This window comes from Simochromis diagramma, unplaced genomic scaffold (genome assembly GCF_900408965.1).
Source record: "Simochromis diagramma unplaced genomic scaffold, fSimDia1.1 OVJJ01000705.1, whole genome shotgun sequence".
NCBI lineage: Eukaryota > Metazoa > Chordata > Actinopteri > Cichliformes > Cichlidae > Simochromis > Simochromis diagramma.
In genome coordinates, this window is record NW_024387448.1 from 374,894 (window position 1) to 394,041 (window position 19,148).

Genomic DNA, 19,148 nt, shown 5'->3' on the forward strand with positions numbered 1-19,148 from the left:
TTAGTCGGGCTGGATTTGAAACTTGGGTAAATACCCAGTGTTAAAGTCTACTTACTCTGGGATCTCATTGGTCAGTTGGCTTGAGTGAAAAGGAAAGACAGTGAAGGACATTCACATGAAACAAAGACACATGTGGACAAAGACAAGGGAGGTCAAGGACAGAGGACGAACAACTGGAATGCTAACGCCATCAACAAGCAGCAAAGACACATCAAAAGGCACACACGGATATGTGATTCTCCAGCCAGTTGTTTCTGAGTGAGTGTGAGGTATGAGCGTCCACGGCAGCATGATGATCTGCACACCGTAACCCGGTTTTCACACCTCTGAGTGTTTGTGTGAGGAGCTGTGAGTCGAAGATATAGAGCCGTATGCTTGACGTCGTTTCAGGCTCGTCACATAAACATTTTTGTTTATTCCAACCTGGAGGCGCTCTCTTGCCAACCTTGTAGATGGATGGAAGACTAAAAATGTCTCATCAGTTGCCTGAAGTGAGTGGATTGCTGTTTTTTTTGTGTTTTTTTTATACAACAGCCCCAGAAATCATTTTCCAACTACGTCATCGGCTTTCTTTCCCCATTACGGGGAGTTAAAATTTAAGCCAACACATCTTTGAAAGCGTGATGAAAAACGGTCATCCGCACATGATGACCACATCAAAATAGGATGAGAAGTTTAATCATGTGTGTGCTTACTGTTCAGCATCAGTGCGAGCTACGGGGTAGACCACAGGGCGAACCGAGCGTGCTCTGGGCAACACTGTGATTGTTAACTGTCTCGCTAATTAGTGAAATCCTGTCAAAAGCGTAGCGGGACTTGCCACAGACAGAACGATGAGCTATTAGCCAAGCGCCTAGTTCACCCTGAAGCCCCAGCGCTGATGATATCATCAACACTGTCATCACAGCTTACCACGGGAGAAGATGGAGAAAAGAGGGGTTATTTGGCTAATAGCTTCTACAGCAGAGATGGTGGATGATGCTGAACGGACTGTAGTCTTTCTTACCTCCTGGTAACAGCGTTGTGGTACTCGATGAACGTCCGTCCGTCAAAGGCGATGGCCTCGGTCTCGCCAGCAGACTTCTCGTGGATGGCTGTGAAGGACAGGGGCGGGGCGAGGAATGATGAGAGGATGAGATCACACCAATCAATAAAGATTCAGTTATCAGAGCCGAAGGCAATGAAGTGTGAGCATGGGGTAGGTGGATTGGTGCGTTGGCCACATGCCCAAGGTTAATGGCAAAAGCAACGACTGAGTATGTAAGACAGATTGGCCCCGGACGAGCGCACGTCTGGCAGAGTATCACGAAGATGATGAAAGGAATGCGCAACCCCTTCCTTTCATAAATATTCAGTTGACACAGTTCATCATTTTCGTAAGTGCCGCGTTAGTTTGAGATCAATACATAATGAGAGTGACATAAAAGAGACATCACATGTCTAATATTGGCATTATTACCTCGCAATGGCAGAGCACAATGGAAATAAAGGTCTTATGAGCAGAAAAAATTGAGACTCATATTTTACCTTCTATAGAGGCATGCCAAGAACAAGCAGTGTTACATGAAGCATCACTGATTTCAGTGCCACTCATACTATGCTTTAAAAGCAGCCCAAAATGCTATGCTTCTGGAGTAAAACCAGATCATCTTGGATGAGGAAATAGAACAATTTGTACGGTTACAGTGATTCACTGAAGCCGCGCAAAAGCATGATAAGGTGATCTCAACCCAGCAAGTATTGTTAGCCACTGGCTTACACAAAGAGAAATCACACTGGTCCTTAAAGTAGGGGTAGGAAATGTGTTTAAGAACTGAGATTTTCTCTGGTTCATTCACTCGGATTAGGATAAAGCCAAATGTAATGTATGTGTTAGGACAGACGACAAAAGATGGCAGCGTTACTCACTGTTCTGGCAGTGCTGCCCTGAGAAGCCGCTGAGGCATTCGCAGTTGTAAGTGTCCAGCTGAGGTTTGCAGCGGCCACCGTTGTGACAGGGCTCCCTGGAGCAGGGGTGATTCTGGAACATGGCTACGCTGCTGGAGCGCAAGGCATTCTCCTCCCTGAGGATGGGCGTACCCATCAGAGTGATCTAGAAGCAGTGCACACAGGGCGTTATCACCAGGTGTTACCTCAGTCTGGCTTCGAAGACGTTTACGAAACAAAAAGCATGCATCTTGGCAACTAGCGACGTTCTCTCTAGTGGCCGCATATTTCAAAAGGCACCGGGAGAAAATAAATTGGATCTGAGCCACAGTGGAGAGTCATATTTGGGATTTCTGAGATAGTACATCACTAAAATCAAATATGAATTATTAAATAAGCAGCAAAATAAAAATGTGGAAAACATCACGATGACTCAGTGGTTTTATTGTACTTAACCAGGGATGTCAAACTCATTCTACATCGTGGGCCATCTTTGATCTTTGATCCTAAGCGGGCCGGACCAGTGAGACTCCTGAGATATTTTAATATAACAAAAAGTAGTGCAATTTCATCAATACAGCTTTTCTACATGTTAATTTTGCTAATTTTGGCTTAAACTGTAGTAAATAAATCTGTAAAAATAGAGAAAAAAGTCTGTCAGCTCAATGCACAGAAAGTCTTGTAATAAAAAAATGGAAAATATTTGTTAATTAGAGAATGTCTTTTTTCTTTTCTTTCTTGTTTTTTTCCAATGTAAAAATCATAATTTCTGTAGTCTAATTGTTAATCTCTTACTTATTTACTTTGGTGTAATGTGAATGTCCACACAGTTAAAATGTGCTCCTTCACATTTTCCAAAGATATTCTGTGGGACAGAGTTTTTGTCAATCTTTGACGGATTGATACTGGCCCCCGGGCCTTATGTTTAGCAGCCCTTTACTTATTAGTAACCAGGCAAAAACAAAATCTACAAATATATTAAGATATTTTTTTCTCCAGATGTTGTTGAATCCTGTTTGGAGCAAAGAAATATAGGATATCATCCTTTTCTGACTAGGCCACACCCATTTCACACCAAACCTGAGGAAACAGGATTGTGTTGTCTCATATATATATATATATATATATATATATATATATATATATATATATATATATATATATATTAGGGGTGCAACGATACACAAAATTCACGGTTCGGTTCGATACTTTGGTGTCACGGTTCGATATTTTTTCGATACAAAAAAAATGTTCATGCCTTTTTAATTTGTCATTTATTAAAATTATAAATATATATTTTAACTCAAAAGTACAGTTTTTAAATTTAACCCTAACCCTTGTGCATGTTTTTTATTTTGACAGCGAATGCGCACCTGTGGACCACTTATGTGCAGCCCTGGTTATTTAGCTCATCATATTGCAGCCACAGAAATTCTTTTGTCCATGAAACCATAAAGCTGCACTTTCTTTTTGCCTTATAGTCTGATTTGTCATAACTTCTCCGTTTTGTGGTAAGCTTTTCTTTGGCTGTCACTTCTTCACCCTGACCTGTCTTATTTGGCTCAGCAGAACTGAAATGCTTTTACACGCTCACTCACATAAGCTCAGCGATTCTCTGCGCGATCAACCTCTCGCATGTTTAAGCTTGCTGCGGGAGATTTCACTTGTCATGTTTGCATAGTAAGCTAACGATTAATAAGACGATGTCAGAGGAATTGGTGCACAAATTATCATCACTCACAGATCAGTGCTGTCGCTCTCTATACACAGTTCGCACGATTGCAAAGTGAAAGCAAAAAAACAAGCGCAAATTCAAACGCGACTTCAATATGTCACATATTGACAGTGGCTCACCGATGCCAATGACATAATTACCCAGCTACATTTCTGAAAGAATGCAAAAGCATTGACATATATTTTTCCTACAATAGCCCGACGGGCAGGGAAGAGATAGATTTTGGTAGCCCGACTGAAAAAATCGCTAGCTCCGGGACGTCGGGCTAGCGATATTGCAAGCCCTGTATCTGATTGAGGAATCACTCATCTTTGGAAAAGAGAGTTTATTACAGAGAAATGGCTCTTTCCAAAATAAAAGCTATACTATCCGCTTCTTCTGGGCTATATTCTCAGCAGCATAAGGAGAATCATGTGCTAACAGCTGTCTAAATGACTCGGCTAAAGTTAGTAGCATGCTTGTTGTTTTTGTCTTTGCACTAGGATGATGTCGGCGTAAATGTGCAGTCATATTCGTTGTGTTCCCACTAGTGCTTTCAGGTTAATCTCGTTGAAATGACCTTAACGCCACAACACGGCAAATCTCCGTTAACGAGCTACCGCCGATCGCTCCGTGCATGGGGCTACACGGCAAACACGTTAACGAGCTAACTGCGCTAACACACTAGTTCACACCAATGTAATTGAGCATTGCATGGCACATCCAACATACTGTTTTACTTTAGTCCATGACTCGCTTACCTTCACGGTCATACGTCACATGAAAACCAAAATAATTCCAAACGCCAGATCTGAATGTTGCAAGTAGAGCTTAACTTCTGTCTCGCTAGCTTGCCCTGCGCTCTTCCTTCTGACTATGCTGTCTGTGTTGAGCGCTCAGTGGATCTGCGCTCGACAGTGCAGCCTAGGCGGAGTAGTCGAACACAGATTCACTGAGCGCTCAACACAGACAGCATCGTCAGAAGGAAAATTGATAAAATAAATTACAAATGTTGTATTGTTCGATACATATGCGTACCGAACCGAAAGCACTGTATCGAACGGTTCAATATCGATACGAATATCGTTGCACCCCTAATATATATATATATATATGTTAAAAAAAACACAGCTCTTGTACGCAGGTGTCTTCTGTATTCGTTCAGTTATTTCACTGAGATTTCACTGTTTGTCTTTGTGTTGACCTTCAATAAAGAACAGAGCATACTGGACATAATGTGCAGTAAATACATGCTACATAGTTCAGTGGGGCTAGCTTTATAGCAGTGTGTGTGTGTGTGTGTGTGTGTGTGTGTGTGTGTGTGTGTGTGTGTGTGTGTGTGTGTGTGTGTGTGTGTGTGTGCATGCGTTTGGAGACAAATCAACAAAATCTTATAAACACTCCTCATTTACTATTTTTGAAGACATGCATTTATGTAATAGTCTTAGTGACCTTTCTTTGAAGTGCTGCATTTACAGTATAATTCTTGTCATGCTCGTATGCCTATTACCTCTGATAAGTCGTTTAAGGTATTAAAATTATCTGATTAAATTCTCGCCTCCTTAGCACACCACTTGAAGATTATCATTTACCACTCTTGATTGTTATCCAAAGGAACACATCCATGAAGGGTTTTGTGTTTTCTGCCGAACCATCCTTAAATCTAATTATGGCGACACATCCTACAAGTAAATAAATGCGTACAGTGAGGCTGTAGATTCAGTTTAACACGCACCTCTGAAGATGAATCCCCTGCTGCTGCAGACCGAAAATTGCCTCCGAAAATTACAACACGCGTGTTAAACAGTACACCAGACTCGGAATTCTTCCTCATAATTAATTATTCCCTACAGGCCAAGCAAGACAAACGCCACATTTAGCTTTTGATTTGCTCGAAACTGTCAAGGGAAAGTTTGGAGAGGATAACTAATGACAACTTTGCGCAAACAGTAACATCCAGCCTTTGTTCTACCAAGTTATTTTTGGCACTCTGAGATGAGATTTTTGCTGGAAAGTGAAGGAAGAAAAAAAACTGGAAAGTTGTCAGGGAAAGATCTGAGAATAGCAAAATGGAAAGACTTCAAAAATGTGCATTCTATTATTAGTGTGCACTAATCCAAATGAGCACAGCCACTGTCCGTCACAGAGTGAGCTCATAATGGAAAATTACTAATGCGAGGGCTTATAGCAGGACAGCGAGTAACTTATCGCTGGACTTTGCTGCTGTATGTCTAAGGTCATTAAAATAACATAGAATCGAAAATCTGAGTTAATGACACATTAATTCGTTTACAAAGAGACATGTATAAATTTACCTGCTGGACTGTTCCCTTGAAGCCTTCCGTAAGTGCAGCGGCTCTTGCTAGTCGGCTGTAATCGGGAGCTCCACCAACAAAAAGAGACTCTTTCAGGTTAAGATCTACGTGCTGGTTCTGATGAGAAAGGACACAGACACGTTTCAGCTTATGAGCCAGAGATGCACCCCGCAAAAATAGCTCTACATCTACCTCTGTATGTCTTTATTGAATCTTTCCCATAACCCATCATCAACTTTTCTCAAGAGTTTCCTATTCAGAACATATTGGTTTATACTTTTACCGCAGTCAAGGGAGCCAGGAAATAAATTGCATCCTTTTACCCAAGATATAAAGACTGAGATTAATACACATACCACATTTACAGACATGTCACAAATGTCCCATAAAAAAAGATTTAATACTAAAGCCAGCAGAGGCTTTAACTGAACTTCCTTGCCTTCCTTCCACGCCAATACACTTGATACATTACAACATAATTGATTTCTGTGTCTCTCAGAGAGAGTGGTCAATTATCCTCTATCTGTGCGACATAAAAAGAGACTACAAAGGAAAATCAGAAGCAGGCTGGGCTGGAGATATGGATGGTTCTTTACAGACATCTCTAATGAATGGCTGATTATAAGCACCGACCTTTCAAACGGTTGAGTGTGGAGACACATTAATTGCAATTCATTTGTGCAGCAGGCGGCTATGAAATTCGATTCTTTCCACCAAACCTTTGGAACAATTGCTTTGCATAAGCAAGGTGCCTCTTTGCTACTTTTGCATGGGAGAACTGGCCCACTTCAGAAGGAAGGAATTAATGATCTTTATTTTATGTAGGGCAGTAATTGCCAGAGGGTTAAAGTGGAGTTAATTGCTGTAAAAATGATGGAAGGGGCCAAATAAACTGGCTTTGTGCAGGCAAGCTGGCATCAGGCTGGCTTTTATTTAGGATAGGATTTGGAGTGCGGGAGGCTGAAGTGCTTGGCTGAAGCCCGGGGCTGTGTCGCTGCACCTTGAGCCGCTTCCAGCTGAGATAGAGCAGAGACTTTGGCCAAAGCGGCTGGACCCAGTTGTGGCTGTTGCCTCTAGGCTTTGCCAAAAGTTGTCACCAAACTGTAGGGCAAAGATGGCCACCTCAGGCTCTGTATGCAGACATTACTGCTCTACAACACCCATCTACTCTGCAGATAGAGTTACAGAAACATACTGCACCTTCCCTGAGATCTTACCCCTTCATAGAGTGATACTCTGGAATTTAAGTACTCACTATCTATGTAAAGCTACACTTCTATGACGCTAAGTGAAACTGCATGCAATGGAATGGTAGATCATGTTCTAAGTTTTCCCCCTCTTCCAGGTAATAATAACCACCTGTTGAAAGAGGATGGCTGGTTCCATGGGGTGATTCTTGCTCAGTGATGTTCAGTGAGACTTGTGTCGTAATGGGTAAAAGAGTGAGCGAGTTCATGATATTATGGAGGATTGTTCTTGTGCATAAAAGTGAGAGCAGATGACAAAAGAACAGCCAGGCTTGGCTTAGCACCTCACAGTCTCCTACGGTATATATCCTCCTCGCCTCCCATGTCTTCGCTCTCACTTTCCGACAGGCACGCGGCACTGGCGTGATATCCCCGCCTACGGCAGACTAATGAAGACGTTTCTTTGTTGCTAAAAACAATGGCCATCGCAAAGATGGCTGCTTCTTTTCCTTCTTACCTCCCACCTTCCCACCCCCACAGCAGATGGACCGAGGTGAAAGCCAAACCTTGTTCTTTAGGAGCATCTCCTCTTTGGTGCTGTGTGTGCGTTTATGAGCTTATGAAAATGGCAAAGTTGTTCTACAGAACTGGCACCTTTAAAGCTGCCTGCAGCTCTGCAGAAGTACCCTTTTTTTGGTCTGTGCAGTTGTTGCATGAAGAGATGAGGGTGAGAGGATAACAGCGAGGTGGCTCAAACAAAATGCGGGGCTGAGGTGTGACTGGGACTTGTCTAATTACCTTGCGTGATTTCTTATTTCCAGACAGCACATCATAGAGAAGGAAAGAAAATAGGGAGGAAGAGAGTTATTAGGGTAACTAGAAAGTGTCTGTGCACAAAGGAGCATGCAGAGCTAGGCAAATGCAAAAGCTCACAAAGCACACACGTACTATAACACACGCACCTGCAAGAGTATTAAAAAAAAAAGCCGCTGTGAAGCACTGACATGTGAGACAGACACGTTAAACAAGAATATAAAATGTGGACAGCACACCTTTGCATTATATACATACACACACATGAAACCACAAAGCTGTGCAAGTGCGTATTTACACTAGAGAACATGAATGCAAATAAGACAGTAAGTCTAAGAAGGCCGTGCATGAAACATACGATGCCATTAGCAAAAGATGAAAAGGAGAAAAAAAAAACACTTCATGGATGAGAGTCTATGAATAGTGCCACTTAACCCAACCTCATTTATAGACCACAGCCATTCAATAAGAGGTGAAGTAGATTATTATTTCTCTTATCTGAACCTTTGAAAGTTTGTAGTTCATTACGCCGGCAGCCTGAACAGACTTTGAAATGAACATGCTATATGCATCCATATATGTTCCTGTGTGCGACCACCTTTGATATGATATAGGTTTCTCTGAGCAAAGCGTATTGTAACGCCTTCCTGGTTCTTAGCGCTGAAGTGGGAGAGAATTAGCTTAGAGCAATACTGGATAGGGTCTCTGCAATGAGCTCCATAACTAGTCTCAGCTCATCCCTTGCGTCCTCCCAGCCCCCCACTCGTCTTCGCTTTTCCCTTGCTCTCTTCCTTTAATAAGATTTTCTGCCTCCGTTGCTGGAGTAAAACACAATTACCATACGGACGATGGGGAGGCAGAGGAGGGGTGACTGAGCAGCGAGAGAGGGGGAAAAAAGAAAAAAGCAGTGTTGCATCTTAGAGGAAGTTGATGGAGTTGACAGAGTGCATGTTCACAGTCACAAATTACACTGTTTAATATAATTGGATGACTTGCAGACTTATCAAACTATTAGATCGCCTTCATTTGGAACCATGTACCTGCTTTATTAGTCTAGTCGCCGGGTTTAAAATTTTCATTACGCACTCTCTCGCTGCTGCTATCTCCTTGATCTGCCTCCACCTCCCTAGGCAGCACCCTCAAAGGCTGGATTTATGAAATTGACTGTATACCAGCAGAAAAGGCTGGTTTTTGAATTTGGTAGGTAATGCTAACTTTTATCTCTAGAAAATCAGGAAGCTTGAAGAAGTATTACAAAATTAAGACTGCCCCTTCTATATTTACAGCTCTCCCTCTTGCATTGCTGGATTTCTGGAGATAGCTGCATACTTTAGGTTAGAACAAACTATATGCTCTGGGACTGTGTACAAAAAAAATCAGCAAAACTGGGTAAGCAGTAACTTGGACACTACTTATAGGGGCCTGAAGATGTGGCGTAGATGAGGCATAGGCACACAGAGGGGTATATACACATATAAATACAGGCAGACATAAGGGTAAGGATAGCACTGGCCCCTGAGCCCCGCATGCTAAAAGCAAGATAACCATTAGCAGTAGCTTGGTGGGTTGCGGTTTTCTTACTGGTGCCTCTCCTCGGACAGCACCCTTCTTGTTCACCCTGATCTCTCCTTTGCGGTTGGAGCGCTCCAGGTTGACGGTGTTCCACAGATTCAGCTGGATCTGTTCCTTACTCCTGAATCACACACAGTCACACACATGCACAGTTTTATATGTCTCTGTTTTCTTGTTTGATAACTTAAACCCTCTTAGATTCTCAAGTCGTGGTAACCTTATGGTGGCAGGTCCCTTCCCCAGGTCGTAGCGAAACTCCAGGAATCCACCGCTCAAGGACAGTGAGATGAAGTCTCCTCTTCCATCCGATTTTTGGCCGTTGTAAAAGATCAAACCATTGGAGTCGTTGGCCATGAAAACCACTGTCATGCTAACCTTTTGACTGCAGATGTAACAGAAGCAAAACACACACGTAAGTTTAAGAGGATCTCCTAGAAACATCTCCTAGATCTTTTTCTGTGTCTGGTGCATCAACACTGTTTCTCCAGTATATAAAGACATTGTATGTTCTACATGCTCACACTTAGACAACATTACTTGTTTCCGTCATTGTCAGTTCAGTCCAGGCTTAAAGAAGGGTGTTGTGCTTTAGGCACAGAACAAGCTCAGTCTGTGAGACCTATGTGGTATCCGGTGTTCGGTAATACATGTGGGTTTCACACTGAGGCATGGGACTTACCGCAGATCGTGCCCGTACAGATGTAGCCCCTTCAGCTCCAGGTAAGAGTCTCCGTTGAACAGTGGCATGTAAGCCCCTTGCCTCTCAACCACTGGGGGGAAAAAAACAAAGAGACGGTATTGAACCGCAGGTGTCGTTTTTGTTGCTGACAAAATTGAAATTCAGGGATAGTCAGTACATCTTTGAAGAGCCTGTCAGCATTAAGGAGAGAGATGGATTTGTGTTTTTATAGCTTTTGGGATTAAGACTTTCTCCTGATGGAAATTCAAACAAAAAAATTAAATAAATTAAAAAACCCTTATGTCAGACTGATTACACAGCCCGCCACTGTATAACAAAGGACCTTTGGAGACATGCGGAGTTTAACACCACAGCCTGGGACCTATCAAATAATGTGGCTATTGTATTTTGGCAGGCCTTTTTACAAATTCATGTCTTAGCAACAGGGTCTACGTCTGGCTGTCCCGTCTTTTGGCTGTCTGGAGTGATTAGGACAGGCACTGTGCCATCCCGCTAACAAGTAGCTTGACATTAAAAATCATTCAAGTGTCACTGTGGGAGTATGTGTTTATGGTGTTGCTTGCAAAAGCTACAATCACTGAGAGGAATGTGCCACACTAGATGCTCACACATATACACATACCTATCTATGTAGCCGGCAAGAAAGCTTTTACTCGTAATTGGCTGGGATTAGTCAGGATGGGGAAGGGAGACATAGAAGAGAAAGCTAATTAGCTATTGTGCAGAAGACTGCTAATGATGATGACGGCACGCACCGTGCAGGAGACGGAAAAAGAGTCTGGTGCACGCAACAAGGAATCCTGCGCTGAAGTGAACACTTTAAGAGCTTCTCAGAATGTAGTTTCCTATAGAGCGAGTCTGGAGGGTTTTTCTTGTTTTTCACCTAGCGCTCGAACTGAAAGCACATCGATCAATAGGTGAGCAGAGGGCAAGGCATTGGAAGAGGCTGGATGACCAGGAAAGCTGAATGATGCGTGGGTGACTGAGTTTGACGACTAAGAAAATTTCCGTCAAGTTAAAGTTTCCACAGCTGGTCTTTGGTCTTTAAGTCAGAAGCAGCATTTAGCGAGCCGTTGCTTCTATTGCTAAGTCAGTAGCAAGCTCTGTGGCAATTTTGTTGATGGTGGAGTAATGACACCCAATTAGTACTTCTAATAAACCCACAGTATCAAAAAATGAAACGGCAACAAGCAGCTTGAATACACAAAAAAGAAAATCTCACACAAAGACCTAGCTTAATGTAACAGACAAGCCCTCTTTTTTTGGTCTGTGTGTGTACTGCCTCAATCCTAATGATTGCGCTTCCATCACTAAATTGTAATGATTTACACTATGACAGGGTAAAAGCATTGAGTAAAGTAGGCCATTCAGTACTACTGGAACACCCTTGAGAAAAGTCCTTGACTGTGAATATTATAGCAGCGAGCTACACTGACAAACCCCTGGTGGAATTGAAATGGAAACCACAGCTCAGCTAAACGTGCGCGCACACATGCGCACATGCTAAGATACAAACACTTCATATTACGACCAATTCACCTTCAGGCTTCTGATGAGAGCGCTCTAAGCTACCTGTCTTTTTAACTGTTCTCAGTGCAGCCCTCAGAGGGGACGTCCGCCTGGCTGCCACCTTATCTCTGAGCTCCTCTCTGGGGCTGACACTCTGGCTGACTGACGCTCCCATTAATCACCGCGGGCAGGAAGGACTGATGCGATTAGTCATCTCATTGATTCGTGTGAAAAAAATAGCCTTTTGGAATGGGAGACGCTCCCGCTCACATGGCATTGATTTTGGTTCACCTCAATTTATTTTAATCACCTGCTAACTTGGACTCGAGGCGAAGGAGAAAGAGGCTATTCCCATCTGTTTTTTTTTCTGAATTCCCAGGGTTACAAGGTTGCGTGTTTCTCTTTTGTTCAGGATTTGCATCGGAATATATTCTTTTTAATTCACACTTGCAGAAGTCAACTTCTGCAAGCATTCATGACAACATCTACAAAGGAAGGGAGGGATAAACATGAGTAGACTTCAGAATGCCACACCGCCCAAAGTGCTAATGATGAACTTCAAAAGCAGCTGAGCTGTGCTCCGGTCTTTTTCCCAGCAGCGGCCTGGTTCTGCCATGTGAAACTAAGTACCAACAAACATGTTTGAACACAACACCTGTGGGCGGAAAGGCAGGGAGGGAGGCTGCATCTTACCCACTAACAAGCGTAGCAGAGTCGATGTGGTGAATGGCCCGACGGGGCCAATCATCTACCTCAGTTCTGTATGCCACCAACCCTCCCTTTCCCTTCCACCCTGAAGGCTTTTGCACCCCCCCCCCTCTTCTGCATTTGATCTCCTTTTTCGATTCAGCGGGAATGGAAATGTCACAGAAGAGGGAAAATAGGCATGGAGGAGGGTGCTACACAGCAGACTCCAGACCAAAACTCTGTTGTGTCCGGGAGAGATTACCGTTCTCGCAGTGTCTTCCTTCACGTCCCATGGGGCACTCGCATTTGTAGCCTCCCTCGGGCTGTGCCTGGCACTGGGAAGACGGATGGCACCTGGTGGGGCTGCACGGGTCGTGGACGTCGGCACACGTTAGACCTGGATGTAGACACAAAAATGTCAGAAGGGAACCACCAAGGAAACATGCAACAAGCGCCAACGTATTCAACCACTGACTCTTTTGTATTCCACTTGAAACGAGGGGAAGACAGAAAAAGGAGAGAGAAGCGGGTGTATGAGGATTTCCTCTGTAATAGAGGTCATTTTCTAATAGGATTTAGAAATATTACACGTCCAGATTAAACAGTGGAGAGCCTTCCTGCCACGCGGCCATGTTTCTAGGCCAACGCCGACTGTGGGAAAGGCTAGCAGGCGTCTGGTGGATGATGGGTTTGCCCTCTGCCACAGCCCATCTGAATTCACCCGTTATTACTTTAGCAGTCAGAGCCTGTGGTGAGGCGAGTGCTTTAATGAACCCCATCCCCGCTGAGCTCACAGGGCTCCCCCGTTTTCCTCACTCCTGCGTTTGGAAGCTGTATTTTATCCTCCACTCTTAGCTCCTCGCCACCACGGCTCTTTTTCACATCTATTCTTCCTCTCCCGTCTTTTTAACTCTATTACTCTCTCCCCTCTCGCATTCATCCAGCTGTCCTGACATGCCCTCCCTCTAACTACAACTCTTCCCGCCCATTTGTTCTGTCTTCTCTCTTTCTGCGATCTGTCCTGTTCCTTCGAGATAGCCAATCTCGGCCACTTTTAAATTGACATCGTGACAAAATTAACTTCAATCTGAGGGCGCAGGCATCGGTCCAATTCTCATTAACACCATTTGTTGTACACTGGGTTGCTAGCATAACTTCTGTCACAGCAGTGCTTCTTCAGATTTACATGCCTCCCCAAGCTTCTCAGCACCAACAAAAACATAAAGGCAACAGTAATACAACGCAATACTTTATTGATCCATATTGTATATTCAAGGAAAATGGCTCTTAAACCTCGACTGACAGGTTGTTTCAATAACCATTAACCTGCCCCCATTTGTGGGTGAAATCCTTTACTATTCGAGCATAAAAGTTAGATCTGACAATTAAATTGCTTCTTGTGTGAAACTTTCCGCGGTAAGCTGCAGTATAACCAGCGAGGGGCACGCTTGGCTAGGCCCTGCTGGAGTCTGCTCTTAACTATATTCTCTCTCTCAGCTGCTTGTTAGTTGCCATCTGCTGGAGGGAGAAAAAGACGAGGAAAGGAACAGTGGAAGGAGAGATGGGCCAAAGGCCAATCACAGAGAATTAGTTCAAAGTTTTTCGTGTTCCTTGCACTGCGTCAACATTTAAACTCCCATTTCTGTGCTGGACACACAGATTTGATAGTGTTTACAAAATGACTTGCAGCGCTGCTGCTGGGGGCATGAGTTACACTGTCAAATTAGCCTGTCAAGCTTACTTAGGATTTGTGAGTCAGGCATGACCACAGTGAATCCCTGTGGAGAAGGCAACACTGAGATGTATTAGCAGAATTTTAACTACAAGGTGTTAGGAAAGTTTGAAGATTACATATGAATAAGGCATATTTTCTACTTATTTCCCCACGCTTATACTGGAACCAACTTCTCAGAACTCCATGACTGTCCATAACTATTAGGAAAATCTGCTCAGCATCTTACCCCAGAATCCTTTGCTGCACTTGCAGTGGAACATCTCGGCCTCCTTCACCTGGCAAGCACCGCCATTCTTGCAGGGATTTGGCAGGCAGGGGTTGTTGCCGCATTCACCCACCCCGCTGCCGTACAGACTTTCGCCCCCGTTCTCCTGCAGGTTGAGGTTCCGGTTGTTGACATCTAACATGCGGATGCAGCCCACCAGACCGACTGCCAACCCTGTCCTCTCCTTTACACTGAAGACAGACAGGGGGAAAAAAAGTTACACTACTAAAGCTAACTGAATCACACTGAACCTGCAGTGAAGAAATGCCATACTCTATGAAGTATTATTAATACACTTCATTATATTTCCATAAAGGAAGAGCTAGATGAAGACTTTTCCAAATTCACCTCGGATGTTGACCTTTTTTTCTCGAACATCTGATCATTTCTGATCAAAATCAAACAAACTGGTTAATTACTACTATTACTGACACCGGCTTTGTACCAGGGATGCCACAATATCATATCACATAATTACAATCATTCACATAAATGGCATTATTTTAACCATAATTCCAAAAGAAGTTGGGACACTGTGTAAAATAGGTGTGTAATTAAAAATAATAATAAAATAATAAACATTTTATTTATATCACTTTCTCATATTTACCTCATATTTTATTCACAGGAAAACATGTGAAGTTAAAATGCACCATTTTAATTTAAAAAAAGGTCATTTTGATTGTGATGACAGCAACGTGTAGCATCACAAGAGAGACCAGTTTCTGGACTTTTGGGAGAGGAGAGTTATCCCATTTTTGTCTGATATAGGATTCCAGCTGCTGAACATTCCTGGATCTTCTTTGTTATATTTTTATTTCATCCTCCCTATCGCTGCCAGTTCCACAGGCATTAATGCACCTCCATAGATCTCCTCTTTATTCTGGCGGACACAGCGTCCATGTTTTCCAAAAAGAATGTCAAATTTCAATTCGGCTGATCACAGAACAGTTTTCCATTTTGTCTCAGTCCATTTTAAAGCTTTGACCCGGAGAAGACGACAGCGATTCTCGATCATGTTCACATATGGCTTCTTCTCTGCATTGTAGAGCTTTAAGCAGCATTTGTGTAGTTAAAGCTCAGACACAGTGATTTGTGTAAGTGTTCCTGAGCCTGTCCAGTGATTTCAACATACTGTGCCCCTCTTAGACGCCCTTTTTAAACCCAATCACGTCACCGACCTCTAATATGATTAACCTAATTAGTTGCAAAATTGCTCCTCCAGCTGTTTCTTTTTAGTACCACTTACTTTTCCAGCTGCCCCTCTCCAAACTTTATTGAGACACGTTGCTGCGATCAAATTGTTCGAAGACAAATGAGCAAGATTTTTCATTAATCAGTAAAATGTTTCCTGTGTTTAGATTTGCAAGTCACACTGTTCCAACTTTTTGGGAATTAGGGTCGTACATTAATTGTACACGTATAAATAAACAGGTCAAAACACCTTCCATCAACACAGTGTTAACTAAAACAATATTACTAGCGTGGAGTGGGGGGCAGATAGTTTGAGTGTGTCCACAGGCTTGCAACTAATGACTCTGATACACTGCGATTTGATGCCTACTGTCCGTGTCCTCAGCTAGCTGCAAGCTCTGGGGCTGAAAAATGAAGCAAACAAAACAAATCCCAAAGTGCCAAAAACTGCAATTCTTTGAACTTCCGATTGAAGCTGTACTAAAAGCAGATTCCCGTGTTAAAATTCCCAACTTTACAGCAGATTTATGACTTAAACGTTTCTACTAATTTTATAACATGAAGAATTTTTTTTCATAAAAGCACTTTATTTTTAATATTCCCATATTGTTATCCTCCTACTCTTTAGTGCACTTCTATTAAGACCAATGGATGAACAAGCAGCAGATGGGGAAAAAACAAATGGAAGACGGGGCTGCACTCTATGAAACCACTCTAGGCAACTATCCTCACATGACTTAATGGAAGGTACCAGATGAATACAAATAGCGGCAGTCGATTTATCAAAAAGCTGCACATGGCTAATTTTTCCCTCAAAAGTCTCCGACTAGGTTACGGGCCACTGAAGTGGGATTAGCATTAGTTAACTCTACACTGAATAAAAAAATGGCAAATCAGCAAAATTAGCATAAACAGAAAACTTGATTGGTGCCGCTTGGAATTAGCTGGATACTGAATATATAAAAGCTGTAGAATGAAATATTAAAATGAGCCACAGATGATGGACTTTGTGTCTGCACATCACTATTAACACAATGGTGTGACTGTAACTGTAATTCCAAGGTCTTACTCTTGCTTGATGTCCTCAGGCACTCCTCCGATGAACAGGTTGGTGTCGAGGTTGAGGCCATCTGTGCCCCGTGGGCTCTCGCCCTCGATGTGTGGCTCGCTGTCCACGCTGAGCATGGCGTTTCGGCGGTTGCGAGTCACCACCAGCTGATGCCAGCGGCCTTGACTGATTTGAACTTTGCTGAGGGCCGTGCCTGTGCCCGAACCTGTGTTGAACCTGAAAAGGGATGACACAGAATAAGTTAGACACCTCAATTTCACAAAAGATCCCTCTATTTCTGCTGACTTTGATACTTTCATCAGGCAGGTATTTTATTTTTCAAAATATCCAACTTGACTACAATGACTACAGGAAATCTGCTCATAATGCTCAACAAGACAAAGGTGGAGGAAAGAAAGAAGATACAAAAGTGTTTATTTGGAATTTCAGACTGGAGCATGTGACTGGAATGACTGGAATGACTGGAATCACATCCTCATTTTTAATTCAACCTTTTTTCTAATGAGGTTTTGTTGAGAGAAAAAGGCCGTATCATCACAGAAAAGAGCCGTCGTGTATGTGCACCCACACATATGGTAGCATTATCGCAACCTGAGAGCAATTATCTGCCACAAATAATTAGTTCTTCTCCCCACGTCTTGGATTTGCAGAGCTGTGGGTGGTAATCTCACAGCTGTATTTCTAGAATTGAGGCAGAGCTCTATTTGAAAGCATAAGTGACTAATGATCTCCTTTAGTTTGCTATTGATTTTACCCTGAATAGAGCAATCTAACCTGGCCAGGTTGGGAGAAACTGAAAGACCTTGCAGGGGTCAGGGTGAAATGTGAGAACCAGAAAGACAAGGGAAGCTAACATTAGAAATAAAAGGTCCGAAACAGATGCAATGCAGCATCTCTAATTAGCTCATTCTTGTCTCTTCTGAAGATGTTCCCGTCCCCAAATGATTTTTTATTCATACGTCTCCGGCAGAGAGAAGAGATTAGTGCTAGTGTTTTTGCAGGTTTCTGGCAGGAAAAGTCTCGTCTCTCATGAGACTAGATAAGACCTGCAGTTACTGTCAGCTTCAGTTTAAAGTGTAATACTAGATATTTTGCCCACATAAAGCTCCAGTGTGCATGTTAAAGGGGCAAAACACCAGTTTTACATCAGGATCAATTTCCTAACGGTGACCCAGCCTGACTTTAAGTCTGCAAATATACTCCATCCATTCCATGATGGAATAAAAGCTGTAGATGGTTACCAAGAAGGGATGGTGAAAAAAACATCATTATTTGTTTGGCTACATTTGATTATTTATTCTTCTATTTTTTGCTTTGGTCCTAGAGTGAAACTGCCCCCACCAGTGTTGACAACATGCACAAAAACACACTTGTACCACTTCAAACCTGACTGCTACATGCACAGTTCTGATGGAAAAGAGTCATTTAAAGCATCTAAGCTGAAATTTCTTTCCCATTCGATACATCTGTAAATACAAACACCGCATTTTGTAAATACAGCTTAGATTTTTCCTTTGTTTATCTGTGTGATTAAAGATAACATATAAAATGTGCACTTGGGACATTAGCATATATTCCCGAGTATATATTCCTTCCACCTGTAATCATGTGAACTGTAGCTTTTTCTTTTCCCGGCACAGCCGTTTTTCCGACATGTTTACTCACTGTAATTATTTGCCTCATTATCTTTAGTGCCGTCTCTTTGTTTTATTCTTATCTGCATCTGTTTTCAGCTGCTGCTGCAATGACCCGGTTTCATAGTGTTGATCATTAAAATTTCATCTTATTTTTGCCACGATGGATGTGAAAGTAAAAAGCCTACTGAATTCAATCAAAAAACAAAACATCAGGACCACTGATGTTAGCCGACAAGGTCCCTCTTAAATCAGCTGACGTTCACCTGAGCTCCACCCTGCCGTTGACCAGAGCAAGAGAGATGAAGTCCTTCTTGCGATCCTGGCCGTTGTAGAGCAGGATGCCGTCCATCTCAGAGGCTCTGAACTCCATGGCGATGCGGACAGTGTGGTACGCGCTCATGGTTGGGAAGGCCAAGTAGGACTGGCCTCCAAATGACGGGATGTAGTACTTGATCACTGTGGAGGAAAGAAGACAACGAGACATTCTCATCATTATTATGTGATTTGCTTAATTGCGGTATGAGAGCAGCTTCATGCACATTATGATGCGTGAGCAGCACGTGACAGAAAATGAGAAGAATTCTGTTTATTTTACAGGATTGATGTTTTCACCAAAGGCTTGATAGGTTTATCAAAAGCAGAAGGTGCAGAAAGAGGAGCCATCGTGCACAGTCTCACACGTGTGCACACACAAACACACACAGGAAATGTTTGTTTTTTGTGAATCTACTTGACAATTCTGATTATTATCATGCATCATCTCTCCTGGGCTCCTTTTTTTTCCCACCGTCCATCTGTCTTCCTGTCCGTCTCTCTGAGGAGAAC

At 42.8% G+C, this 19,148-nt stretch overlaps 1 protein-coding gene across 8 annotated transcripts in view; it reads right to left on the reverse strand.

Annotated features, from left to right (window-relative positions):
• Positions 1–19,148, reverse strand: part of agrn (agrin) — a 259,725-nt gene that overhangs the window by 13,702 nt on the left and 226,875 nt on the right. For 5 of the 8 annotated variants that reach the window (XM_040013639.1, XM_040013642.1, XM_040013641.1 and 2 more), the window contains 12 exons: positions 18,587–18,779; positions 16,687–16,902; positions 14,385–14,614; positions 12,686–12,820; positions 10,207–10,297; positions 9,745–9,909; positions 9,537–9,648; positions 7,941–7,952; positions 5,956–6,072; positions 1,909–2,092; positions 1,007–1,094; positions 56–79 (listed from right to left, as the gene is read on the reverse strand). In XM_040013639.1, the coding sequence (XP_039869573.1) occupies positions 56–79; positions 1,007–1,094; positions 1,909–2,092; positions 5,956–6,072; positions 7,941–7,952; positions 9,537–9,648; positions 9,745–9,909; positions 10,207–10,297; positions 12,686–12,820; positions 14,385–14,614; positions 16,687–16,902; positions 18,587–18,779 (1,567 nt within the window). The remainder of the gene's footprint in view (positions 1–55; positions 80–1,006; positions 1,095–1,908; positions 2,093–5,955; positions 6,073–7,940; positions 7,953–9,536; positions 9,649–9,744; positions 9,910–10,206; positions 10,298–12,685; positions 12,821–14,384; positions 14,615–16,686; positions 16,903–18,586; positions 18,780–19,148) is intronic. The other 3 variants (XM_040013640.1, XM_040013643.1, XM_040013644.1) reach the window with 3 other exon arrangements.